Raw genomic sequence first — 27,101 nt, forward strand, 5'->3', positions numbered from 1 at the left:
AAATGGAACGTTGGAAGAAAGCTGAGATTCTCAAACTGACGATACAATTTCAAAAGTTCGCAAATTAATTTGAATTAGGTTTTTTTTTCAAAGTGTGTTGCTGGAGCCATCTGTCGGTAAACATGTACACTAAGATTACCGATATTTGTAGTACTGACATGGCGCCACAATGCAAAAACGTGCATCGCTTTAATTCTAAGAAAAATTAATTAAAAAGATTAATTTATCAATGCCATGTCGTCAATTTTGAATTGAGGAAATTGTTTTATTGCACATCCGATCTTAAATTATTTTGTCGATAGTTCACAGTCACAGTTCACAAACACAGTGTGTGTGCTGCCTCGTGGCAGCACTTGTACGAAGGGAGAATTAGGTTAACGTTTGTAAACGAAACTAATTGTGTTGTGTAATTTGTGACAAATTAGAAGACTGATACAAATGTTCATATAATAGAAACAACTAGGAACAGTTCTTTTTTTGCTGTTAAGTAACATTATCGATCATGGTTCGAAGTAGCGACAAGTACGTATAACATTTTGTTCAAGTACGCTTTTTAGGTTAATTTTATTAACCTAACCTTTGCTATTGTACAAACTACGAACATTATAATCAATACCAATCGTTCGAACATTTATCGATGATATAAACGTCAAGCACTGAATTTAATGCCTTTGCTTTTTAGAGATAGGCATCACAGAAGGCGGTCTAGATCGCGTTCTAGATCACGGTCTGCTACTCCGGAGAAGAAACGACGGCGATCTCGAAGTAGAGATAGGGACAGAGAACGAGATAAAGGACGACACAGGGAAAGAAGAAGTCGTTCTAGAGATCGTGACAGGGACAGAAGAGATCGTTCTGAAAGGGACAGGGATCGTGACAGGAAACGGTATATTGTACCGAAATATACACGTTATTTTCTAATTTCGTATGATTATAAATGACAAATATTTCTTAATGTTATAACTCTCTTGAAAAGGTTTCCAAGGCTTACAAGCGAAACTGTGCTAGTTACCATGTTTGTTTTTTGTTTTCATTGAGATACACATATTAATGGAATAATGTATTAATATTGATTGTTCTCGGTATACTAGTGGAGACAGTAAAGAAAAGCGTCTTACAGGCTCAAAGTCTTCGCGTTCAGGCAAAGATCGGTCGAATAGATCAAGATCAAGAGACCGAAAGGAGAAAGAGAAGGGTGACAATGATGAATTGCCGTTTGACCATACTAAATTAGACAAGGTAATTTATTTTAATTGAAGTAAGAAGTACGATTTGCTTAAACATGATCTCGCTACGTGTTTATTAGGAGGAAGAGCAAAAAAGATTGGAATTAGAAATGCAAAAGAGGAGAGAAAGAATAGAGAGATGGCGTGCAGAAAGGAAAAAGAAAGAATTAGAAGCAACTAAGAAAGACGGTAAGGCATCTATTTTAGCAAATCTACAGTTGCCTATGAAAAAATGGTCCCTCGAGGATGACAGCGATGAAGAGACGCCTGTTATCCAAAATTGCAACAAGGAATGCAAAGAAGATGGAGAAACGAAAGAAGAAATGGAAGAAGTTAAGGAAGAAACCAAATGCGATGAAGAAGAAGTTGATCCCCTCGATGCGTTTATGGCAGAGGTATTTATCATGTTATTACGTATATGTTACATACAAGGAATTAAAAATTTTCTTTTTAAATAGGTTCAAGAAGAAGTTCGTAAAGTGAACAAACTCGATAATAAGGGTGGAAAGAACGCGAATAACGGCACAGGTGCCGGAGGTACTCAGAGCGGTGGTGTTGTTATCGTCACTGGCGTAGCCAAAAAGAAAGTGCAGAAGCAAAAAGGGGAATTAATTGAGCAGAATCAAGATGGTCTTGAATATTCTAGCGAAGAAGAAGGCGAGAATCTTCACGAAACCGCCGCTGGCATCGCGAATAAGCAGAAGCGAGAATTAGCCAAAGTCGATCACGCAACGACAGAATATCAGCCATTCAGAAAATCATTTTACGTTGAAGTACCTGAGATTGGTGAGATTGCATATCGAAATTTTTACATAATATTTTTTTATAACGTTTATTCTATTGGCATTTAATCTTTTTTAGCGAGAATGACACCAGAAGAAGTAGAAGCGTACAAAGAAGAATTAGAAGGTATCCGTGTGAAAGGCAAAGGTTGCCCGAAGCCTATTAAGTCGTGGGCACAATGTGGTGTCACGAAAAAGGAATTGGAGGTACTAAAGAAACTCGGTTATGAGAAGCCAACTCCTATTCAATGTCAAGCCATTCCAGCAATTATGTCTGGCCGTGATTTGATAGGTATAGCAAAGACAGGCAGTGGAAAAACGTTAGCCTTCTTGCTACCAATGTTTAGGCATATTCTTGATCAGCCTCCACTGGCAGATGGTGATGGCCCAATCGCATTAATCATGACACCAACTAGAGAATTATGTATGCAAATTGGAAGAGATTCGAAGAAATTCACAAAGTCTCTGGGATTGTCCCACGTTTGCGTTTATGGCGGAACTGGTATATCGGAACAAATAGCTGAGTTAAAGAGAGGTGCTGAGATAATTGTATGTACGCCAGGCAGAATGATTGATATGTTAGCTGCCAACAGTGGAAGGGTAACAAATCTACGCAGAGTGACATACGTAGTTCTTGACGAAGCGGATAGAATGTTTGACATGGGTTTCGAGCCTCAAGTGATGCGTATTATGGAAAATGTTCGACCAGACCGACAAACTGTATTATTTAGCGCGACATTCCCTCGACAAATGGAAGCTTTAGCAAGAAGAATTTTAACCAGACCTGTGGAAGTTCAGGTTGGTGGACGATCTATTGTTTGTAAGGATGTGGAACAACACGTGGTGGTTCTTGAAGAAGATCAAAAATTTTACAAGTTACTTGAAATTCTTGGCCACTATCAAGATAAGGGTTCCACTATAATATTCGTCGACAAGCAAGAAAACGCAGATACTTTATTGAAGGATCTCATGAAAGCTTCGTATTCCTGCATGTCACTTCATGGAGGTATCGATCAATGCGATAGAGATTCAACGATATTAGATTTCAAGGCTGGCAGGACGAAGTTATTGGTTGCAACGTCAGTCGCAGCCAGAGGTCTGGACGTGAAGCATCTTGTACTTGTAGTAAATTACGATTGCCCGAATCATTATGAGGATTACGTGCACAGATGTGGAAGAACAGGAAGAGCTGGAAATAAGGGGTAAATCCTTTTTTTGAGATACAGTGTTTATATCAATAAAACAGTAAAAAAACTAAAAATCTATTTACTTTCGTTCACAGGTATGCATATACTTTCATCACATCAGAACAGGAACGGTACGCAGGTGATATTTTACGCGCTCATGAATTAGCCGGAGTCCCTGTTCCTGAACCATTGCGACAGCTTTGGGAAGGATATAAAGCTCGACAAGCAGCAGATGGCAAGAAAGTTCACACCGGCGGTGGTTTCAGTGGCAAAGGATTCAAGTTTGATGAATCAGAAGCAGCCTTAGCAAACGAAAAGAAGAAATTCCAGAAGGCAGCTCTGGGATTACAAGACTCCGATGACGAGGATATAGAGAACGATATTGACCAACAAATAGAGAGTATGCTTGCTCCAAAGAGGACGGTTCGCGAAATTGCTAGACCTTCTGCCACTAACATTGCGGTTCCTGGACAGCCTGTACCTAGTGCAACTGACAAGTTAGAATTGGCTAGGCGATTAGCATCTAAGATCAACATAGCGAAGAATTTGGGTGCTGAGGCAAAGGGTGCAACACAACAAGCGGCTGAAGCTATACTTAAAGGTGCTGGTCCTACTAATCTTATTACAGCAAAAACAGTTGCAGAACAGTTGGCTGCAAAATTGAATACCAAGCTTAATTACCAACCTCGCGAAGAAGATCTTGTGGAAAGTGACGCAGAGGCTGGCGAACAAACCTTCCGTAAATACGAAGAGGAATTGGAGATCAACGACTTTCCGCAACAGGCTCGGTGGCGGGTTACTAGCAAAGAAGCTCTTGCTCAGATCTCAGAGTATTCTGAGGCGGGTCTTACAGTTAGAGGAACTTACATTGCACCTGGTAAAGCACCACCTGAAGGAGAAAGGAAGTTGTATCTTGCTATCGAGTCTACAAGTGAATTGGCAGTTAGCAAGGCCAAAGCGGAAGTATCACGATTGATTAAGGAAGAACTGATCAAATTGCAAGCGTCCGGAGCACACACTGCATCTCGTGGTCGATACAAGGTTTTATAAAAAAAAGAAAAGAAAAGGAAGAAATGTTCTTGTCTTGTACATGCAATTCTATGCACTATAAAATATTCGTTTCAATGAATAACATATGAGTAAACTTAGAAATTTATTAAACTTACAAGTGTCTATACAAAACATTTTGTATTTAACAGTACAATAATGTGCAAAACTTGCTTAACAGTTAACGAGAGTAACGATCGAGGTATCTGCGAGCGGTACAAATTTCTCGGCTTAAGAAATCAATTGAAAAACGTATGATGCGACATGAAATTTGGACCGCTTGACAGACTTGGGTTTTCTATCGATTATTGTATCTGCGAAGGATTTAATTTTTGGTAACTTAAGTTAGGACTTTAACTTTATTTACATCTTACAATGAGCAACATAATCATCCTTTAACAATTGTTTTGCGATATTTTCTTATTTGGATAATTATGTGCTTTTGTACATGTTTCACGTACTCCCTTTTCTTTGGCAATATTAAAAAGATGAAAAATACACTCTAATTTTTTATATATTACGTTAGGCACTAGAAGAATCACAGTCATGAACTTGACGATACCGCGAAAATACGGTAAAGCCATTAGGTAAAACAAATGTTTTAGCACCTTTGAAAAATGCGAGTAAAAAAGTAGCCGCTGTGTCTATTTCGATTTTCACGAAATTATAATATATACGAGAATTCCAAGAAAGACCTGCGTAGCGGATCCTCCAATGGTCATGGCACTTGATATGTAACTGTGAGCAATTTCCGCTCTGGTGAGCGCGCCTAAGAGTACTTCGGTCGTGATCCTAGGACTTCTCTCCGAAATTCTGGTAACTAATTTCTCAATCTCGGCCACGCAAGCTCGTAGTTGTAAAGTTGAAGGCCTTTTCGACGTAGGCTGTACTAGAATGAATATGTCAAGGTCCGGTGTCATCATGCCTCGAAGAACACACTGTGCCACTTGGATCTGTCGTGCTAGAGCTGATAAAAGGACCTCGAGCGTAACCGAATCTTTGTCCACGTCCTCATCCATCGTGTAGTATATCCTGTCCAGCTGAAAAATCCAGAGAGTAACATTTAATTTTAATAATAATAATAATAATTCAATTCAATTCAATTCAATTAAAAGAGTAGAAAAAAGAATGATATACCTGTTTTTTGGAATAAAATAGTTTAGCCGCTCCACCGCACACAGGACAACAAGCACCAGGTGGTGTGACTCCGACGCAGTAGGGCTCGATTAATCGAGGACACTGTACTAGATCACCGCAACGAGGCTTAGCTTCATCACCTATCAATCCAACAGCTACGCAAGGACCAAAGTAATCCACCACCGTCCTTTCTGCCCACGCCGCGCATTCGTTCGCGTAAACCTCTCCATTGATGCCGCAAACAGGACCACGTAAGCTACATCCTTCCAGACAATGTCCTCTATAGGCCAAACTGGCTCCAGCACGAATCATAGCGCACACCGATCGATATTGGCGGTTCTCTTTGTCACAAACTGGACCGTTCGCTTCATCTCGAGGATCGCAATCGAGGGGAATGCATTCGTACTGGCGACAAGATTTATGAAGCCTGGACAAGCATATTCTGGTTCTTGGAACGCACTTTTCTGTGCTGTCGCAGGGATTGGATGCGCAGGCGTTTCGAGAGGAACAGCTACCGAATTCCACTTCGTTCGCCGACATCTCCGCGCACTTTGCCAGACAACCAGACGCAAAAGTGAAGCCTAATCTTCCACAGACAGGAACGTAATGAGCCGGACAGTCGCAGGGAAGGGAGGGAGCTCGGATCTCTCCGCAGTTCTTTTTGGAACACGTGAACTCGCCCTCGAAACAGTGACAGGGATTACATTCCAGATAGAAGTTGGCTTTATGAGCAATGAACCGATCGTGTACCCAGCAGGAGTTGAATTTATAGCAGTTTAACGTTCGGCACTTCTCCAAACCGTGCAGCGTGCACTGGCAGATTCTGAGACAACCCTGTTGGTCGTATCTTGGTATCTGTACCCAAGATCCTACGGGTACTAGTTGTTTCGACATCTCTCCAAGAGAACAAGCCGGTACACAGCGGTACAATTGGCTGCCAAAATGAATCAGCTGACAGATTTCGCCCTGGGCGCAAGGATTACTTTTGCAAGGGGTCATAATGTCTTCCTCGAGATGAATCACGGACTCGTTATCCTGAGGATCTTCTAGAAACGGTCTTAGAGACACGCAGGAGGCGTCGGATCTAGCTGGTGAGAGTTTCGCACATAACGTGGCTGCTGTATGGGGACCAGTAATGGCTGACCAGTCTACGCAACTGGCCATCAATTCTAAGCAATCCTCTCGACAGAGTCTCGTCTCGTGGATCTTTGTTTCGCAGGGTCTCAATTGCAATAGACATGCGGCTGCCCGTAGCGTTTCCGGTGGACAGGAAGCAGCAGCTCGAACAGGCACACCTAATCCTCGAACGATCCCACCTCTGGACCAGTGATCAGCTTCTAATTTAGCTGCCTCGTCAGCTGCGGCCGAACAACTTCTAAAATGTGAAATAGAAATAGCAGTTGGACCAGGTTTGGCTGTAGTTTGGACGTGAGTTTCTACCTGAAAAGTGTCGTTGACCTGTCGTTGAATCGAGTGCAATAGGACAGTCCAGAGCAACCCATTTCGCATGGATCGTCGGTATCCTCGAGACACCTCCTAAGTTCGCCTTCTAAGCTCGACGACAAGCACTCTGCGTCGAGCTGAAGCCACGCGGACTCCCAGTCTGCTTGGAACGCTCTCCAACACAGATTTTGACACGATGGCTTGGTCGCTTTGGTGCAGCACGACAACTTGCCCGCATCTAGAGGTAACCGTGCTGGCTTTGACGAGCCAGACTTCAACAAGCAGCTCCAGAACGGCGATTGAGGCAATACTGGTCTGCATTTCTCTGTCAGCGCATCCATGATCTCTTGATCGGTAGTTGCCGTATGCAGGATTTTCTTGCACGTTTCTAAACAGGCTGGGGTCGTAGCCACGTTGCAACAGTGCAAATCTGTCGTAACAACACAGTAAGATTGACGACGAGTTGGAAGCTGCAAAAGAGAAACATTTTGAGTTTCACTTACGTTGTTTCGGGTCTTCAGCGTGCTTCACTTCAGCCACGCTTTTTAGACACTTTGGAACTTGATGGAAGCACCCCTTGCTACTATATAACTTCAGATTTGAAATCTTCCCGGGTTTATAGAACAAATCTTGGCAAATTGCTCTACAGGTATCGTTAGATACGTTGCTGCAACAGTGCTCGGCTTCTTCTCGCCTTTCCAAGCAAGAGTAAAATTCAGGCTCGTCACTTGGCCGACAGGATTCGTTCAGATCTCTTCTAGAGCCTGAGAGAGCGCACGTGGATCGGCATATTGGATTCTGTACCAGGTAACAACAACCCCTTCCAGTCCAATTTTCGTGTCTCTTCACCTCTATCGGGAGAGAAATAATTAACAATTTTGCGTTGCTTTGAAAGGGGTTGACAAGATTAAGTTGAGACTCTCACCGTTCAAAGTCGAGTTGACGCAGCCCCAAAATTCCGTCTGAAAGGAAAAGTAAAGAAAAGTTGAAGACGAGGGTGATCCAGAAAAAAAGCGAAAATTGAGCCGAACGTAAGAAAGAAACCATCGCGAGAGAGTCTTTTGTAACACGAATCTATCGATCTTAACAGTCCCACGTTCCTTCTCGTGTCGCTAAATGTATTGTCGCCGGGGATCGTTTCAGATTCGACACGACCTCTGCGCGTCGAGCATGGATTAAAAGGATCGATTAAAAGCGGCTTACCAGCTCTAGGGAACAAAACTCCAGCAACCGTCTCGTCGCGTTCTCTCTTGCTTCTGCCTCTGCTCCCAACACCACAAGAGAGATCTGAAAGCACCGCCAACATATGTTTTTTTTTCTTTTAGTATTTTTCTTCGAATATCTATCTATCGTATAAAAACGGATGGAAAAAGTTGGAAGGATTCAAGGAACATGGAAAGGAAGAAAAAAACGGTACAGCTGTGTGTCTCTCGATGGGAATTTCCACGATTCTGAATGCAAGGTACGACGCATTAGAAGTTATTAAGAATCAAGGACACGAGTACGCTTCGGTCGCCACGATTTCCTGTTGCTCGTCACTGAATGACAATAAACCGCATAGACATCGACTGTTCTACCATTTAGGGGTTCATTCGGAATTCAATCGACGTACACTACGAGGACATACAGGTCTATTCCGTAGTCTCGTCACGGTTACAAGTTACGACTATCCATCGGCGTGTGGTGGGTCCTGTTAGGTTCTTGGACCACAGCCTGGATTACAGGTTGTATTTTAATACCGTACCATCGATCGTCGCTTTCCTTCCTATTTTTCGTTGAGAATTTTTTACGAAACGAAAAAGAAACGATAGCTTGCAACAATCGAGCTATCGAGGATTTTAAATAGAACTGTCCACTCGAACTATTGTAAATGTTAAGGGCGTAAAAGATAGTGAACCGGGGACCACGCACGTATTTCTGTCGCGGTATATTCTGGGAGCTATGCGCCTCGTCGCCACTTCGAAAGAGTTGCAGTTTTCTCGCAAACTTTTCCACAAGAGACGCCAGGCAGTCTAGTCGCGGTTGTAAATTACATGTACAGCTTGTTCGCGAAATTATTTGTACGCTTGTTAAAAATTTTCATGGATATATCCATGCATGTTGTATGAAACTTTCCGAAATATTTCACTGATATAATTTATCCAAACTCAAGACGCAATTTTATTAATTCTAATTCAACTATTTTGCTTGGATATAAATACGTGCTTGGATATAAATAACCGTAGGCATTACACGCTACGGCTAGAACTTCCGGCCATTTCGACCGGACGCGACTGCTAAACCTATTAATCAATCGTTTCACGTTTAGCAGTAATAATTCATCGACGGGTACATTACGCATTATGTGTGAAAAGCAGCTGAAATATTTATCAAACGCTCAGACCACCCTTAAAACCCGTAGTCGATGGAATTTTATAGCGAAAAGAAGCCACGTTCTACGTTCCTAGACGTGAAAGGCAAGCGATCTAAAGAAGATTCGCTTTCGCGAGTACAAATTGCAGGGAAACACGATATCATTGATACCGTGTCTGGTTCATGGAGCGGAGTGCGTCAATTCGTAATATTTGCGTATGAATGAGCTGACCGGGACCCCCAGGGGGGTCGTGCGTAAATCTCTCAGCGGGCCCCAGTGTCTCCGATATTATCTCGAAAGGGGCCCTGCAGCCACTTTTAAAGAAGCTACAACCACGCGTGCACCCCACGTCGCGTCGCTTGGAATCGGGGCCCTGTCGAAAAACCACCGTGCGCTTCCTCTTTTTCTCCTTTCACCTTTCCACCGCGTGCTTCATCCTTCTCGCGCGCAGTTTCCTTTTTATTTCGGCGAGAGAGATCCTAATATATCCGTGGACACGGCATATTTTGTACCCTTTATCGTCCCGGGGTCGGGGCACCGATATTTATCAGCCGGTCAGCGATATCACATTCGTCCGGCGAAATTATATTCCTCGAAATTGTCTTTTTGACATTCCCACGGGGATCTTTCGCGCGCATAATTAATAGACACGGTCGAAACGACGAGTTAGTGGGACAACAGCGGTTTAGCTGAATCCTATGGTGCGTCCTCACAAATCGCGAATAATTCGTCGCCTGTTTGTCATCCGTTCACGTACTGTTTACGAACGTTTGAGAACTGCAGTGAACTGAAGCTATTGCAAAGCACAGTGCGCTTAATATTATTTCACTTACTACACACTTTGATCTATTTTTAATGATGAAGTATGAAAATCGTAATAAATTAAACTATAATTATACTTTTTTATTTTATTATAACTTTTTTTTTTAGGAAGATCGAGAGTTTGTTACAAGCAGTGTTCGCAAAAGAATCGTAGAGTGATCATCAAATATTCTTGAAAGTCTTGTGAGTATTGTTAGCGAGTATTTTTGTTGGTGAGCACGCACTTTCGTAGGATTCATTGGAAAGATCTATTTTTTCAAGTTGAAGTGTTACCACATGTTTTTTCCGGTTGTGAGTGTACAGTAGAAAATAGAGAAAAAGATACCTTGGAGCAGACATTGCGACAAGATCCGGCAGCCAAAGAACAGCAGGACATTTCTGGAACAAATAAAGCATAGTCAGATCTTTTCGATACATGCAAAAACATATGGGAACAAGAGCATTCATAGACAGGATGCACACTGCGATCCTTTCTCCGCTTTTCCTTAGACATGAAACAGACCCGTGTCCTGCGTTACGTCAGTTAGAAAGAGAAAGGATCCGCCTTTATGGTACCAGATGATGGCACGCAACACGTCAAAATTGCACGGTCCTTCAAAGCTCTCTTTTTCATTGTGAAAAAGAGCAATTACCGAAATGTCGAAGATCACTCACAACTTTAGTATTAGATTGTGTAATGAGTTTGTTGGCGTTTTTTAAAAGAGCATAAAAAAATTGTTCCTAAGATCTAATTATATTATTTTATTAATCCTTTGTAAATGGATTAAATAATTTATTTATCATATTATTATTTCAAAGCTCTTGTCTTTTTATTAAAAAATTTTAATGCCCGTAGTTTTACATTTTTAAAAATATTAAACGATTATTTACTTTAAAAAGACATTGTTCCATTAAATAATTCAGTAATATTGTAGAATTTATTCTATAATGTTTCTCAAAATGTAACACAGAGAGGTGAACGAACTTATTACACAATCCAATATCCCAGATTTATCTCTGCTTTAGATACTTTTTCAATTTTTTTCCATTATTAAGATTTCTTTTTCGTGAAACGTAGTTTCTATTTTTTTTTTTTTACGTGGACATTATTTTTATTAAAACGATATCACGGTGGAAACATAAGAGACGCAGTCACGTCATATCTTCGTCCTCTGGCAGTCTCGCGTAAGCGATCTTTTACGACTTTACGGGTATAATATGCGGGTCCAGTCAAACTGGCTTTTCAACGACGACCGAAATCATGAATGTCGAGCACAATAAACGATGCACACGAAGCACTGAGAGCCCGGAGACAAGGGGGTTCGAAGCGTGTTACAATTAAGTTAATAGATACCAGTCAGACACAAATTGCGGTTGACTATGCTTCTCTGCGTGACTCGCTTCGTATATCGTGTACTTTCCATCGCGAGCAACCAGTCCGATCGTTTTAACTTGCTATTACTTTTTATCTCTATCCTGTTTTCTATTTTTTTTTTTTTTTCGTTCTTTTCATCCTATCCTAGCAATTTACTTTTAACGACCGATAAGTTTGCGCAGCTGATGAAATAGAAATAGCGAGATTTCCTGTTTTCAGATACACGACAGCTGGCCTGTCGAATATCGATTTCACGGGGGACAACACGCGGGCTGTCTTCTATCTTTAAGGAGCCACGACGAAGGAAAGCTAGGAAAGCTCGTCTTTGATGTCACTGGCTAAATTCGTGGAGTTGTGAAATTCGCCGTGGCAAGTGCCGTATTCTGAAATCGTAACGGCGTTTGTGGCTTCTCTCGCGGACGACACAAAAATAGCCGACGTCGTTTGCGGCCATTCGACTTCTACCCCGATCTAACTCGTGAAAGTCCCCTTAATTTTATCCGCCCGGATGAAATAGAACGACCAAGACCTCTGTGTCTTTGAACGCGGTGTTTAAAAGCGGCTCGAGTCTTTTCAAATAAATTTAGGTCTGGTTGTACGTTTTCGGCCCCCTTTGAAATTTCTCGGTCCTCTTTCTCTTTCGATATCGGTCTCCGGCCGGTTCTTTGTCTCCTAAACGTCGAAACAGTTTTCTTTAACAAAGCAAATCGAAAGGAATATGTCAACGTAAATTTCTTCAAGTGTGCCACACGTATCGTGCATGTGGGTGAGTGCAGTATAGTTGCATGCAAAAGGGACATGCCTACTCTCGCAGCTGCGCCTTCCATTGCCATATCGTGCGCGAATGGTGACATCCACGTCGTTGCACTCGTAAAACTCGCACGATTCTCCCACGCCTAACGATAATAACCCTTCCACCAGATGGAAGATAAGCCAGGAAGTCGGAAAACCTTCCACGAATTTGCGTACGAATCATATGCATTCCGAAGTTTCGAAACAGCATTGTACATTCCAGAATCGATATCTTTGATATCGGTATCTAAAAACTTGATGACTTAATCAATTCTATTTTTATTTCCTGATTAGTAGTAAGGTAAACAACACGCTTCTGTTTATCAATGTAACAATGGTAACCTTTTGTTAATGGTTATGTACCTAATGTATCTTTTTGCTACAGTTTCTGGAGCTCTCAAGATCAATTAATCAACGATCATTCTTGGCTCGTTCAACCTGCTAGCATAATTAGTTCGTTTGTATGTGACTATAAGGATGCTCCTGACTGATACCTCGTTACATCACACTTATCGCGACGATCTAGTCACACCAGGCTGAATAGCGTTCGATTCGAGAATTTTTCCCGGTTACATCGCCGACAAAAACGCTAGCTGAATGGAAATGTAATTACACGGTGCCCGACACGAAAAAGGGTGGAAGGAAGTCGCGAAGGATACAGTATTACGCTTAATTAATATAGTCATCAAATTTGCGAGCTGGTGCCTGCACCAAGAAAGAGACACGTTGCGTTTTAACGTAGAACATAATGGCAGTCGAACAACAGAGAGGAGGAATAAACGATCGAATAAAAGGCCGAAGAGGGAAGACGAACGATTTTATAGAAGGATGAGAGAATGAGAGGGAGGGGAGATAAAAAGGAGAGGATCGAGATACGAGTGTCTCTCGACATGTTTTTATCCGCCGTGAAGCTGTCACGGGGGTTTTATGTGTTTATTTATCTCTCCACTCTCTCTCGACACGCCACGAACATGTATCGAGAGGCAAAGAGAGTATGCCTCTGCACGCGGCTGACCGACCGTGTCGGGGCCCTGCCGATTGGAAGTCGCGTTCTCCTTTAACCCCTTCGTTCCGGCGTCTCGTTCGTTTTTCTCAGCAACGCGTTTCGCGACAACCGGTCCAAAGAAATCGTTCCCCCAGAATCTCTGCCACGGCAGCATGGACGTAAATCCTTCAGGAAGCTCCGAGTGTCCGTCTAATTGCGGACACTGTTTCGAAAATCGTGTAACGAGATGCCATCTCACGGGTGTTCGGACCGATGGTGGTCTGATCGTCCTTGAGAGATTGCGACAATGTCCAGAAATCGAACGAACAAATCAGAGATCTTCTGTGAATCTTCTTCCAACAGTGTTACCATTACTGCGTTAAACGGCACGTACGACGAAAAGGAGATCTTGACCTTTACAAAGAAACGAGCCAGATCATTCAACTGAAATCACTCACTTGGTCGTAAAAGACCGGAGAATAAAGGTTCCAGGAACGTTAATTGTCTATCACGATAGTGATAGCGGTTCATGAAAGTATTCAGATTCGTTTATGCAAAACCTTTTACGGATATATGTATTAACTTTGAAATTTTTCATAATTACATTCAAATTTGAAACTGGTCAACGTACACACGTGTCATTGTTACGTGTTCGAATTTCTCTTTTATCATCCAATTGCTGATACGTTACGAAGAGAGGAAAGATTTTAACGTAATGTTCGATGTACGACAAATAGAAGAAGAGCGAACGAGGAGAGAACTTCGCCGATTAATAAAGCTAATAGGTCATCTATTTGGCGAGTGATCAACAGGGATCAGAAGTTGAGGCCATTAATTAATAAGTTCAATCCTCCGAACGGTGTTGCCATAAATCGCTTGCGCAACATCGCGTTCCAATTTCCAGCTGAAAGACGGGCGAAATTGCACGCGCGGCATAGAAAGGATTTACGCGCAAAGGGGCATGCGTTGAAATTACTATGATCCGGTTGGTTTTACGTATTTAAAAAGCGGCGAAAAGCCAGCGGCGCAACGGTTTCAAACGGGACAACGTTCCTTCCTATCTTTTTTCCTTTTTTTTCTTTTTTGCCTTCTGTCTCGTTCATCACGCGGCCAGATATTTCATAGTCTTTCGTTGATGTTACATCCAGCTTAAAATTACTCCAATCGAATGACATCTTAACGATGTTTTATTACGATCACCAGCTGGCCGACCGAGAGAACTTATCCATAATTTATCGAAGGAACTTAGTCACGGCGAAACCTTGTCTAGGTCTGTATCGTTGACAGAGATAAGATGCCGAGTTAAACCGCGACTCCTTACATCGGAATAAACGCCTGTTCTACCGAAACGACGGCTTTCTATCGCCGATAACACCGATAGCTAAAGCTTGTCTAGCGCATTAGCATTGTATGGCATAAATATCGGAGCTGGTTCTAAGAAACTACGCTCGTTCCTGCACGCTGCAAGAAGTACGGCTGATAGACGTAGACGTATGCCGCAGAGAGAAAGAGAGATTTCAGCTTCGCCTTCACCTCGGGTAGGAAAAAAGGCCCCAAGCAGAATTTATGAGATATCAATTAGCACGAAATCATTCCACTCGCGTGTGCACCGAACGGTGATGCTGTGGCAATAAGTCACTGGCGACGGGGGGAGAGGAACAGAGGAAACGCGTGCAGGGAAAAGGTGAGAGGATCAGAGAAATGCGTGACACGTTATCACCTCGCGAATTCTGTTACACGTCTATACGTGCGTATATGCGAGAATGTGCGGCTGTCAATGGCTCTTTGCTTATACACATAGCTCTCTTTCCTCTTATTGTACAAGACCCGCGGACGCGCGTCCACCGAGTTGAAGAGAGGCAGAGGCAAAGGACCGTTAGCGACACCTCGTTCACACGCACGTGCACCGTGTAAATTTCGAGACAGAAAGAAAGAGAGAGAGAGAGAAAGAGAGATAGAAAGATTAAAGATCAGCAGATTGGGTGACGGAACGCGGAACGAGCATTTTTCACGAAATTCTCTAAATTGCTAGTCTTCCATTCGTCGTTGCGTGTTTCAATAAATACATTGGCAATCTCAATCATAGAGGAAAATTTCAGGAAGAAATTTGCGTGAGAGGCAAATGTTTCTTTCCATCGACACTTGAGCATACTTAGTCACGGAAATTCGATAAAGAAGCCCCGACTCGTGTCTCGAGTGCGTTGACGATAACGTCGAAGAAGGGAGAGCATTTAAGATCACCGCGCGAATCGAACGGTAGAAGAAGTTGAAAAAAGTGAAACGCTGACAAAATGAAGGCGAGAATTAATACGGAAGGAGAGATCAAGAGGGAAGAGGAGGAAGGCAAGTGCGCACATGTGGCCAGAAGTTGTCGTCGATATCTACTCCAGCACGATGACAAAGACTCGCGAAGATACGGACTCGCTGAATTTTGCCCGTCGCGACATGTTCGTATTTTAGCGCAGACGCGAGAACGATCGGTTGACATTGGCTAGTTTAAATATAATCGCGGTTTATCTGGCGCCGCGATAGGGGCTACGGAGCGAAGTTACCAACTAATATTTTACTCTTTCGGTTTTTTTTCAGGTGGAACGTCGAGTTGCTCGACATCGTGTGACACTCGTTAAATCACCATAAGAGCAAGATAAAAATAAGAAATCAGGAAATTACCTTGCGCTGCGTCGAGGAAAGGATCGGCGACGACGATGATGGCAAACATCATCGTCAATCCGATCGTCAGCATCGTTGAACGATCAGCGATTTTGCGAAACTGCGGTCGAACCTCGAGATGCATGATCACTGGTCCCATCGGCGCATCTCAGCACAGGACAACGAGGGCGTGAAATGTACGAACGATCGCGAATGATAGCGACAGTGTTGGCATGTCGGCGAGAAGCGGACTCGCATGAGAACCAAGTACCACACTGGAGCGCAGTCCGCGAGCGACTGAGCTTTTCGTCGCACTTGCGGCCTCGAGGCTCCGGTAAGCTTTTTACTCGACTGAGTGGGTGAGAGGAAGAAAGAGACCAGACGATGTCGAGAGAGAACGAGAGAAAGGCAGAGAAAGAAGAAGGCGAGGAGCGAACCGAATGCGAGATAGGGACGGAGCGATTGCGTGTGGGAGGAGGGAAAAGACGCGTGGCGCGTTGTCACGCAGTGCAACTGCTATTGTGACATCTTCGGGCTGTACCCACACGATCCTCCGGTATGTATTTTTTCGTCTGTCGTTTCGAGAAGCCTGGCGGCTCCTTCCTCTTTCGATCGTATTGCGTATTTTTGCATTTCAAAATTGAGAAATTTTCACGCGCAACTCGCTCGAGCAGTAGGGGACGAGACGAAGGAAGTTCGGAGTCGTATATCGACTGATATCGGTCGTGAACTGGACGATTTCGTTATCTTGACCCAAACGGATTAGCCGAACGGTCACTGTACTCCGAAACGAGATTTCGTCGAAAGTCATAAATTCGAAGGAACCAGCTAAGCTCTGCTCGTAGGGTATAAAGCAACATTCTTATACTGGATAAACTGATAACCCGTACTTGCCTGTACTTCCTTTGATAGCGATTGAGATGTATTATAAGCAAGCATGGTTGTCGTGAACTGTCGTTGAAACACGGGTATCGTTCACTCTACTAAGGAGTCTTGACAGACTTATGATTCATTCTCTGAAATTATTCACTCTAGCAAGAATATTTACTCTACTCTCTCTGCACGATAGGTACATATTATTTTCAATAGCATATTATTGTATAGCAAGTACAATTTCATAGGGAATAAACAGATCAAGTTGTCTTTACGTAAGCGTGAAACGTAATTATTATTGCAATATACGCGCAATATCTAAGTGTTGATGCAATACTGGAAATGGAAATGTAAAGTTGCATGATTGAATAATTTCAAGATTCCTTGACGGAACTTTGGCTTGGTTGCGTCGCTACGGGATGGATTCCGTTCGAACCCCTCGCGAATCGACTCGCCAAGTAATTTATTAATTTATTCCGCCGATAAATCCGTTTCAATCTGCACGTAGGCCGAGGATGAATTGTTCTTCATTCGAGCTTCTCTCTTCCTTTGCATCTTTATTCACTTTTTTCCGCTGATGATTCCCCTTAGTGCGAGTTTGTTATTTCATCGTGAACGCACACCCAACGCATGAGACCGTTATTTGCGATAACAATTTTATCGTCGGTAATCATACGATTCGTATAGCCGTGTAATTACAATTCGTGAATGGCGAGATGGTCGCGTGGCCTTGGTGGGAAATGCAAAAGACGTCGATGGAAATTCGTAATTCATAGACGGGATGGAAAAAGATCCATGGATCCAAAACCAGTTCCGAGTTGAATATCGACAAATACCTCGCAAAAGTTCGTGCGAATGTGTACCGGTTTACGGTGCAACATTGCCACTTTGTACGCTGTAAAGACTATTATTAATGTAACGTGCTACGCTCGACGACTAATTTGCAAAATGAACGGTTGATGGCATTATTTTCGCGATGTTTACGAGCCAGTTCCAGCTTTTTTAACCATTAACAAAGACATTTGCGGCTAGAAAACTCTTCAGGCTTTCCTTTCTGAACAGTGTTTTTTTAAAGAATATTTGATCGCACATAATCAGCTACACGTTGCACACTTACACGATACTTTCGACAGTATGGAAATAATTAGGAGCATAGTATTGTTAATTTTTGTTCAATGTATTTCAACTCGTTTTAATAGAACATTTGTCATATCGTTTATTACTAGATTAATATTATTATTATTATTAGATCGCGAATACCACATGTATATGACGATATGTATATTTTCTGTTATTTAATCTAATTTAAGTTTTACATGAAAATTTTCCCATCTGTTTTAGAAATGATTTGCCTCAACGTTTTCTATCGATGTCAGAAACGTTTTTGCAACACGGACTTCGCTCGACTCCATTTAACTCACTTAAGTCGCAATGGTTATTAATTATGGCGAGCATTAATTGGACGGCATCTTGTGCATCCATCAGATCATCAGAAATTATGAATTCCAATTTCCTGTAGTAGTTCTATGATCTTTAAAACATTCTAAAGGAATTATAATTTTTAGTCACAGAACTAGAATTACGTGCAGGAATTTCGTTTCTCCAAGTACAGTATATATACATATGTCATATACACGCGTATCTATCACTCTCAATTTTTCTAGAAGAATAAGAAATATTCCAAGTTTTGTCCGACGTATGGCGTCGAAGATTGATTTTTCAATTTAAAATTGGTCAAAGTTGATCAAATCGATCATCGTGGGCAATGTCTGGTGGTGAAATGAATTTGCTGACAATTTACTTTCCGTGCATGCACGTTTCAAGTATTTGACTCACGCACCCTTCGAGCGAGCGAAAGGAAGAAGGAGGGACAGGACAAGCGCGCGACCAAGGGGAAAGACCAAATAGTTCTGTGAACATTGCATCCTCCGTCAATCGTCGGCTGCATGTCAATGAACTAGCATCGAACATTGGACAGAAATCGAGGACCAACTCTCGCTGACCATCGTGAGAAATCGAGTTTCTAGCGTAAATTTCTCGCACGTTTTGTATCGTGCCCAAGGAATGTCTTAATCACGATCAGAATTCGCAGTACCCTGCCTTCATTTGATTACACTACATAATAGGAGCAACGCGAGGTTTGTTCCACCTGGATAACTTCGATTTTTCTCTTATTTATTATACCACGAGCGTAGTATTACGATGAACTATCTCCTTTGTATCTTTGCATGTACGATTGATTGGATTCTTCAAATTATGAAAGTTTCTACATCTCAAAATGCCACGACGTAGAAATTAACTACACCATTGAAAGCTGATTGTGTTCTGCGATTTGGATAATGCACCGTGTCGACTGTTTCACCGTTTGCCGGCTTGTCATTATGGAAAACTTTGTCGTCGAGAAACAATAGGAATACAATGAGAGAAATTGGAACGCATCGAGCCGGCAATAAATGCCAATTTCGAAAAATGAGATGTCTCGGAACTTCCTCGAACTCATGCGTAAAGAAAACGTTTGAGACGAAAGGTCAACAAAACGATTATAGATTTTGATTAAAAGTATAAATTTAATTGTATATTTATTTATGTATTGGCTATTGGAGATCATTTTCTGCAATAGTAGGATTCTAAGTTAAGATCTTAAGTTTAGGATCGTCGATAGCCTCGATTTGAACAATTGCAATTTCTCGATAGATCTCGTTAGTTGCGACAACGAGAAATCTGCGAGTTAGCGCCGTGTAAAAGCTAGAAAAGGCGGCCTCCATAACGCGGAAATATACGCCGTGCATCATAAATAAGATTCAAATATCTCGAGTCTGCGCGCTGAAACTGCCTCCATTGAGCGCATTGTCATTGTAGTCTGATATATGTGCTATTTGTTCTCGTGAAAATTCGCTGTGCAACGAAATTCTCCGTCGTTCTCTCGATTCGAATAGATGTAATTGTAAGCGAAACTTCGCACGTGAAACTATGCACGATACGAGAAACTAGAAGAAATTGTGTTCACATCGAGCGAGTGAAAGAAATTGAATCCAGTTGGCCCTAAAAAAAGTAATTGTACGAAGTCACAGATTACAATGATTCGCGAACGATGTTTGAATCGTATCCGAAAGTTGAGGAGAAATTTAGCGAAACAAAAGTAATGAAAGCAAAGCTTCGCAGAGAGGTTTACCGACTGCGTGCGGCGAGGACTTGCGAGGGGGTGGCGCCTTCGGCAAAATTCACTGTAGAAGCGCAACCCTCTGGAGAGACGGAGTGGCGGAGGATCGACACGGTGGGGTGGTGGAACGAGAAACTCTTTCCGTGAAAGTGTCAGGGTGGATTGGCGCTGTCATATGGAAGCAAACGAGGCGCCGTGTTAGGCACTCTGGCCTGCACGGACGCCTTGCTGTGTGAAAAAAAGAAAAGTATTTTGGTGGAGAGGGGTTGGAAGCGGGCCGCGCGCTCAAACAGATCCTTATTAATTCGGTGAGTGTGATAGTTACGGAAAAAATTAGAAACGCGAGTGCGAAAGTGCACGCGTTAACCGCGACCCTAAATGGGTCAACCCAACCCAGCAACCTAACGTGTACTCGTTTCTTCTTGCGATTCACTGGCTGGCCTAGTTTCCTCGAGAGTGAGCGAGCGAAAAGATACGCGACCTCCGCTTGGTGAAAAACGACATCGAAAGTGTGCACTCTTCTTCACCTTTGATTCTCTCTGTTGGTTGTGACCGTGGTTGTCGACGTCGCCATCGTCGTCGCGGTTCATTCTGATCGAAAGTATACGCGAAATAAAAACCATGGGATTCTCGCCGGCTACGAAAATTCATTGAATGACACGCGAACGCGGTAGCGAGACAGATACAGATGATAAAGGGAAGCGGAGGTGAGAAGTCATGTTACATTTTCTCCTACACGCGGAAACCACAATTCAACAAATGCGGCCCATCGTATTGGGATGTCTTCCATTCGTGGAAATCGTTGCATCACGGATGAGTTGTGCGGGCTTTTGCCAGTAAATCAGCCGACACAATGCATCGGAAACGAGTCGTTGTGCTCGTGTTATGGTGTTTTCGTGTGTTACGGGTCGAGAACCACGCGTTCGTGATATGCAATTCGCGAGAAAGCTAACGAGTAACCACGGTACAACTCGCAGACACTTGTACGCGACCCTGAATTCAATTATCGATTCTCCGAGGAAAATACTCAACGGTGCAGTTTTGATGCACCGTCGCTAGTTACTCTGGCTAAACCAATAACATCTTTGCTATTTGTTTCGTCAAAGAGAGTATCGTGCTACGATGTGTATTTTGAATACATTTTCAAGGATTGATATAAAGTTAGTTGCATCGTTTAATAATGATTTGTTATTCGATGCAGTTATTTGATATCTGAGCGAAGATTCAATCCGGACACGTTGGATACATGTTGATTACCATCTTGTGCAAATAATCTGTGCGATTGTGAATTTAATAATTTACGTTCTTATTTTTATTATAGATCAGTAAGTGTTGATTGTATATAATAAAAATGGCGGCCAGTAAACCACCGGAAATGAATTACACGTGCGAAATTTGCGGCCTGGAAGGTTTTAATGACGAAGAAATGAGATCTCATATGGTTTTCTATCATCTTCAAGGAGCCGCAAATTGCCCCTTCTGCGATTTAGGTGAAATTTCGCCAACAGAAATGTTGACCCACGTTAACAGTGCCCATCTCGATTACTTAACACCAAGGTATATATATTGCAATTATATTTTCGTTTATATATGTTATTTTCTTTATAAATATTCTCTAAGTACACCATGAAGTGTTTAAACTATTTTGATTGCGAGAGAAATGGCGGCAAAAATGGGCCTTAGATGTCGCTATGATATACATTGTATACAAAGTTTGTGAATTCATAACGAAAATATTCACTTGCAGAGTATTTCTTTTTTTTCATACTTTGATTTATTTTATAATTAATTAAATCTTATTCGCTTTCAATATTCTTACTTTTATAGTTGTATTACACATGTATATAAACTTGGTTTTTACTAAACTTTTGTGATTGATTATTTGATTATGTATTGATTTCTACAGATTCAAATAAATTATGTGAAACATGATAAAAGACTGTAAATGGAAAAAAGAATGTGATATTGACCATAAAAAGTATAAAATACTTTTTACATATACATTTAATATATATATTCATGTATTTAGTAATAATAATTTATATTAATTATTACAGTACTCCAGAGAATGACATGATGGCATTCATTGATGATGATTCATTAGTGGATGATAGAAGAGATGATGAATGCCGTGGACCATGTCCTTCCCCAACCATGTCTCCAAGTCCTCCACTTCTTCAAAATGGTTGGAGTAGTTCATTTAGTGTTCCACGTGTTAAACAACAGCAAGAAGTACCAAAAGCGGAATCACAGATTCCTAGTGCGAATGTTAATAATAACAATAACAATAATAACATTGGAAATGTTAATAATGGTACTTAAGAATTAAATGAAACTTTAATATCCATAGCTAAAAAAGATATTGTAGGTAAATTAAATAAAAATCTCTTTCCAGTTATTGAAGGTGCAGCTGGGCATGGGTCTCCATTGCGTTCAGGCCTAAATTTACAACTACGTTCTCATGCTTCACCAAAACTTCCAGTTCAAGAATGTCCTATGTGTCCCTACAGTTCTGACAGTCCGTTAAGGCTAGAAGAGCATATCAACAGACAACATTTTGATCTCACTTCGCCGTCCTTTCCACCTGAATCTCCACCACCACGCGATGGTGTTTTTAACTGCCCTCTTTGCATCACATCTTTTCCAAATTCTTCTGATCTTGAATTACATGTTAATATAGAACACAAAGATATTTTGAGGTGAAATAGAATTTATATATATTGCATGTATAACAATTATGTATGAATTGTAGTCTACAGTTGATAATGTAGTATAATTTATATATTATATGTTTTATTTATTTTACACAGCCCTGCAAATGGCGCAGGTTCTCAATCAGCTCAAGCAACTATTGGTAGTGATACACCTGCATGTCCAGTTTGCTTCAGTACTTCATTTAAAAGCAGCGACGAATTAACTGCACATATTGAAGAACATTTCAGTAAAAAGTGCACTCCATCTCCTATAACTCCAGATTTGTCTACTGATAGAATGTTAGCAAAGGATATGGAAAGACTTGAGAAGGAGCTTAGAAAATTACGTGAACAACGTGAATTTGAAATGCTAAGGGCGCAATATGGAATGGACAATCAGGGGAATTTTAGAGAACAAAGCGTTACTAATATGCAGCGAGCTGTATATTCAGGGGAAATGACGATTGCCGATTATTATGAAAGACAGACCGAACTTAGAGTCGCTGAAAGTAGCGGCATCGATGATGGCAGCTCTTGTACACGCGGTAATTAACTTTCTTTGAGTATATTTATTTACAACGTTAAGAATGTTTTTTTATTCCTTTATCGATTCTGCATAGGATTAGTTCCCAAGATACGAGCTGTCAGTCAAGCATGTAGTAATGTATTAAGCACCTGGATGTGTTCTACTGTAGACCATTATGCTACTACTTATGGAGATAAAGGATGGGGATGTGGTTATAGAAATTTGCAAATGTTAATTTCGTCACTTTTACAACATACAGGGTACAATGAGTTAGTTTATAAAGCATGGAATTCTGGTCTGGGTAGCGGTAGTTCTGCCAAGATTCCACTACGAAGCTCTATACCGTCGATCTCTAGACTTCAGAAAATGATAGAATGGGCTTGGGCCCAAGGTTTTGATACTCAAGGAGCTGAACAATTGGGAGGAAAGTTAGTGAACACCAGAAAATGGATTGGCCCCACAGAAGTAGTCATATTATTGTCTAGTTTAAGAATAAAGTACGTTTTTTTCATTTATATGGTTATTATATCTTTTAGAATCATATTGTATAACATACTTCTATTGTAGATGCCAGCTGGTAGATTTTTATACACCAACTAATTCTGATGGCGGACATCCGGAAATGTTTAATTGGGTTTTACAATACTTCCAACGGTGCGATGATTTTAAGCCACCTCTTTATTTGCAGCATCAAGGTAGGAATTTAAAAGGGAGTTAGAAAAACAAGAATAGAAATAAGATTAAGAAAGAAATTAAATTTCATCGTTATTTTTAGGTCATAGTAGAACAATAATAGGAATAGAACAGTTAAGAGATGGTTCAATAACAATGTTAGTACTTGATCCAAGCCATAGTCCAGCACAAATGGCACAATTTAACAGTACAAGTAGTGCACTTGGTGCAATGCGTTTGGTACGCAAATCGATTGCAGCAATGAAAGCAAGACAGTATCAAGTCGTTGCTGTTACTGGTATCATGGAAACCGATTTAGAATATCATGTAAGCTTTTATATATTTACTTACTCTTATTTTTTCATTTATTATTATACAGATATGATTATTTATTATAAGAGCATTATTCTTCAAATTAAAATATATCTCTAATTTTAGGAAAGCAAAGTATTACGTTTGATTCGAGTGCCGCAAGATAGGTGAGATTTATTGGCTCGAAAAGAAATTAAATATTTTGGGAAGACGATAGACTGCCTCAAACCAATTTTATCCAGCATCCTTAAAGTTACATGACCGCAATGTTCTAGGTTTTATCATTAGGAGATTTGCTCCATCGTAGTAGTTGCAGAAGTATTATTTAACAATATATTCTTGCATATTTCCGCCATCATATGTCGGCTCCTCAAATTATGTGTATCTAAACCTGCGTCGTGATTCAGAATTTTTGGAAAATTGACCGACGAATCTATAAAAGTTGTAATTTCTAAAAAAAAAAAGGTGTCTATATGTCGCGCGTATTGATCTTTTTTAAATTCAGGATCGGCTCTGAAAATATTGTATTAGAATGTGTGCTTGAGAAAGAAAGTTACCGTCACGATGAATTTTAAAGACAAAATAAATTCGATCGCCATTTCTTGATCATAATGTTCTGCTCAATTTTCGTCGCACCGAACAGGCTGTGCTAATTTTTAGTCGACCAATCGTCCTATGCCGATCGGTTGCATCAGCGAAAAAAGCCATGGCAGAGCTTAAAAAATGAGACTCTTTCGTAGCTGTGATGCTGTTATCGATTTAATGCTAATCACCGATTCTAAATATTTTTGAAGACACTCCATGTGATCGAAATATTAAAGAAAGCATTGTCCGCGTTTTATTTTCTTTTTCACTTGTACTTTACATTTTTAATAAACGTTGTTGTCAAAATGTTGTCAATTTTTAGTCAATAAAAGTACCAATAACAATACATCGCAATGCTCGTGGCGATAACAAATTTTATATATACCGTTAAAGAAATTATTCTCTAATCAATTTTTATTATTGTTGTTGCTTTTACAAAGTTTTTGGGGTGTCTGCAAGAATAGATAATATATTTCCATACATTATATATACATTTATCTATATACATATACACATACTTGCACACACACTTCGTTATATTATACTTCATTCACTCATACATAAAGTACAACTACTTTCATACTACTTATGAATATTCTATTTAATTATTGAATTACTTTAAGGCTACCCATACCTTAATTTATAAGTCAAACACAATGTTGTGAGAGGAAATCAGAGAATGACATAGTACAGTCCATTAATTGGACATTGTACAACGAGTACATTGTATGACAAGTTGCATTGTTTTTATTATTACATTTATAATCATCAGCATTATTGTTATTATTATTACACTTATTGTATATTATAAATTATATTGATACACATGTGTACACATTTGTTATTTTCGAGATTTTAAAAATTATTGAAAAATTTGATGTTTGTTACTGTAAAACATATTTTAAGAGGAAAATGTATTATCATTTTATAGCTTTGGTAATTTAGTATTCATAAAATGCACTAATTGGGTGAAAATTTGTCTTTCTCCTCAGTAGGACTAGTAATCATTATGACTGACAGCAAAAATACAATTATTATTGATTATATTTTGTCATATTGCTCATTAAAAATATGTTCAACATTTTGGAATGTTCAAGCAAAACAAGCTATGGAATTGTTAAGCAAGTGTAAAGAAACTTCAAATTATTCACATGTCAAATTAAAATATATGCTTTGTTAGAATTCCCAATTTACGTGTGATTGTTTTATACCATTGAAGAAACAGAATATTTTTTTCACCTCAAAGCTTACATATTATATGTAAAGCTAAGAACATTGAAATAAGCAACACATTTGATACAAAATAATTTGTTTAATTCTAAAGTAAATACTTAATACATTAATATTGTTTTAAGAAATACTAAATTAATTAAACAAAGTAAATATTTACTTCATTTTTGTTACATAATAATTAATAATGTACAGATAATTTACATTCATATATTAAATCCTAGTGATCTCATGCAAGTTTTATGCGCTTCTATTAAATCTCTACAGTTTTCTTCACCTTTGAGGATAATGCTGAAAAAAAATTAATGTTTCTAAATACATGTAGTTGTTTCAAGATGAGGTTATGTGTTAATTCGAACAAAGTAGAAGTAACTCAACATTATAGATTCTGCTATGAATTAGATTTAAATTTTGGAACTTAATTAAGATATTTGAAATAAAAATATTGTTTCTTCAATATTTAAATATATATGCATACCAATCATCCCTTGCTTTCTTTGTCTCAGGACAAGCACAACAAGGTTTCAATGGTTTGTCAGATTTTGGTCCTGCATTTACGGTTTGACTTGGTTTGTCATTTATAATGCCCATTGTTATATATCGAGTACAATATTTCGTACTGTATCAAATGTTTTATAATTGTTTATGCGTTTAAGACCAATTGTAAGATCACTGGTAAAGCCATACTAGTTCCAGCGCCTCCACATTTATTTTCGCGAAATTCAAAGTATAGGCAATCATTTCTTCGTAAAATAACGTTAATAAGCAACGTTAGGATCTTAATGGGGATGATTGTATATACCAATACGCAATACATTTAATTATTTTTCATAATTATTCAAACAAGTTTATTTGTCCAAGTTAAATTAGTATAAAACAGTAATCTGTAAATGTAAAATTTTGGAGTTTATATTGTTCATATTATAAAAGCGTATGTATATAATATTCGTCTATTCGTCTGTTCGGTGTGAAAATATTGCAGAATTTCCAAGAATTCATTGTTTATATATTTTTTGTGAAATTTTGATTCAAGGTTTCTGTAATATGTTGACCAAGGTGTTTCTACTGCGCATAAAAATGTCTGTCTTCTGCGCAATTTTAGGTGGAAGGGGGAGTCAAGTCTTCCCATTCCATTAGTACTTTGGTGGCGTACGTGATCTGCGGGGCGTTATTGCGGTGCCGAATGTTGTTGTGTCAAGACGTACTTCTTTTCTTTAGGTATCTGACCTTGATACTTTTATAATTATTATTTTATTTTTTATACATTACAATT

At 40.1% G+C, this 27,101-nt stretch overlaps 4 protein-coding genes and 1 long non-coding RNA gene across 11 annotated transcripts; 3 read left to right on the top strand and 2 right to left on the bottom strand.

Moving 5' to 3' along the window:
- The first annotated feature begins 146 nt into the window (after positions 1 to 146).
- LOC122527439 (probable ATP-dependent RNA helicase DDX46) lies at positions 147 to 4,360 on the top strand. The gene is made up of 7 exons (XM_043651641.1): positions 147 to 522; positions 683 to 886; positions 1,092 to 1,239; positions 1,307 to 1,621; positions 1,685 to 2,012; positions 2,088 to 3,210; positions 3,291 to 4,360. The coding sequence occupies exons 1-7, from the start codon at positions 503 to 505 to the stop codon at positions 4,243 to 4,245; spliced, it is 3,093 nt and encodes a 1,030-aa protein (XP_043507576.1). The 5' UTR covers positions 147 to 502; the 3' UTR covers positions 4,246 to 4,360.
- Positions 4,336 to 16,088, bottom strand: LOC122527440 (reversion-inducing cysteine-rich protein with Kazal motifs). The gene is made up of 8 exons (XM_043651642.1): positions 15,799 to 16,088; positions 10,323 to 10,375; positions 8,026 to 8,109; positions 7,748 to 7,784; positions 7,326 to 7,673; positions 6,820 to 7,252; positions 5,380 to 6,754; positions 4,336 to 5,282 (listed from the first exon to the last, which is right to left on the bottom strand). The coding sequence occupies exons 1-8, from the start codon at positions 15,935 to 15,937 to the stop codon at positions 4,899 to 4,901; spliced, it is 2,853 nt and encodes a 950-aa protein (XP_043507577.1). The 5' UTR covers positions 15,938 to 16,088; the 3' UTR covers positions 4,336 to 4,898.
- On the top strand, positions 7,488 to 10,354 carry LOC122527444. The gene is made up of 4 exons (XR_006306342.1): positions 7,488 to 7,629; positions 7,718 to 7,853; positions 8,148 to 8,546; positions 10,106 to 10,354. It is a non-coding gene; the product is annotated as an uncharacterized LOC122527444 (long non-coding RNA).
- Positions 16,089 to 16,188: 100 nt separating the features above from the next.
- Positions 16,189 to 25,431, top strand: LOC122527441 (zinc finger-containing ubiquitin peptidase 1-like). 7 transcript variants are annotated; one of them, XM_043651648.1, is made up of 11 exons: positions 16,189 to 16,333; positions 17,992 to 18,788; positions 18,914 to 20,118; positions 21,132 to 21,367; positions 21,868 to 22,124; positions 22,206 to 22,509; positions 22,621 to 23,048; positions 23,130 to 23,526; positions 23,597 to 23,724; positions 23,805 to 24,028; positions 24,140 to 25,431. In XM_043651648.1, the coding sequence occupies exons 4-11, from the start codon at positions 21,162 to 21,164 to the stop codon at positions 24,182 to 24,184; spliced, it is 1,989 nt and encodes a 662-aa protein (XP_043507583.1). In that variant the 5' UTR covers positions 16,189 to 16,333; positions 17,992 to 18,788; positions 18,914 to 20,118; positions 21,132 to 21,161; the 3' UTR covers positions 24,185 to 25,431. The 7 variants fall into 7 exon arrangements, with proteins under 7 accessions (XP_043507583.1, XP_043507578.1, XP_043507580.1 ...); XM_043651643.1 differs by having other exon boundaries at positions 16,193 to 16,333; positions 23,124 to 23,526; XM_043651644.1 differs by lacking the exon at positions 16,189 to 16,333 and adding an exon at positions 17,091 to 17,108 and having other exon boundaries at positions 23,124 to 23,526.
- A 467-nt stretch (positions 25,432 to 25,898) lies between these two features.
- On the bottom strand, positions 25,899 to 26,561 carry LOC122527443 (cytochrome c oxidase copper chaperone). Its single transcript, XM_043651650.1, has 2 exons — positions 26,307 to 26,561; positions 25,899 to 26,119 (listed from the first exon to the last, which is right to left on the bottom strand). Exons 1-2 carry the CDS (start codon positions 26,417 to 26,419, stop codon positions 26,035 to 26,037), a joined length of 198 nt encoding a protein of 65 aa, XP_043507585.1. The 5' UTR covers positions 26,420 to 26,561; the 3' UTR covers positions 25,899 to 26,034.
- Positions 26,562 to 27,101: the final 540 nt, after the last annotated feature.

This window comes from Frieseomelitta varia, unplaced genomic scaffold, assembly GCF_011392965.1.
Source record: "Frieseomelitta varia isolate USP_RPSP 00005682 unplaced genomic scaffold, Fvar_1.2 scaffold_217, whole genome shotgun sequence".
NCBI classification, from domain to species: domain Eukaryota; kingdom Metazoa; phylum Arthropoda; class Insecta; order Hymenoptera; family Apidae; genus Frieseomelitta; species Frieseomelitta varia.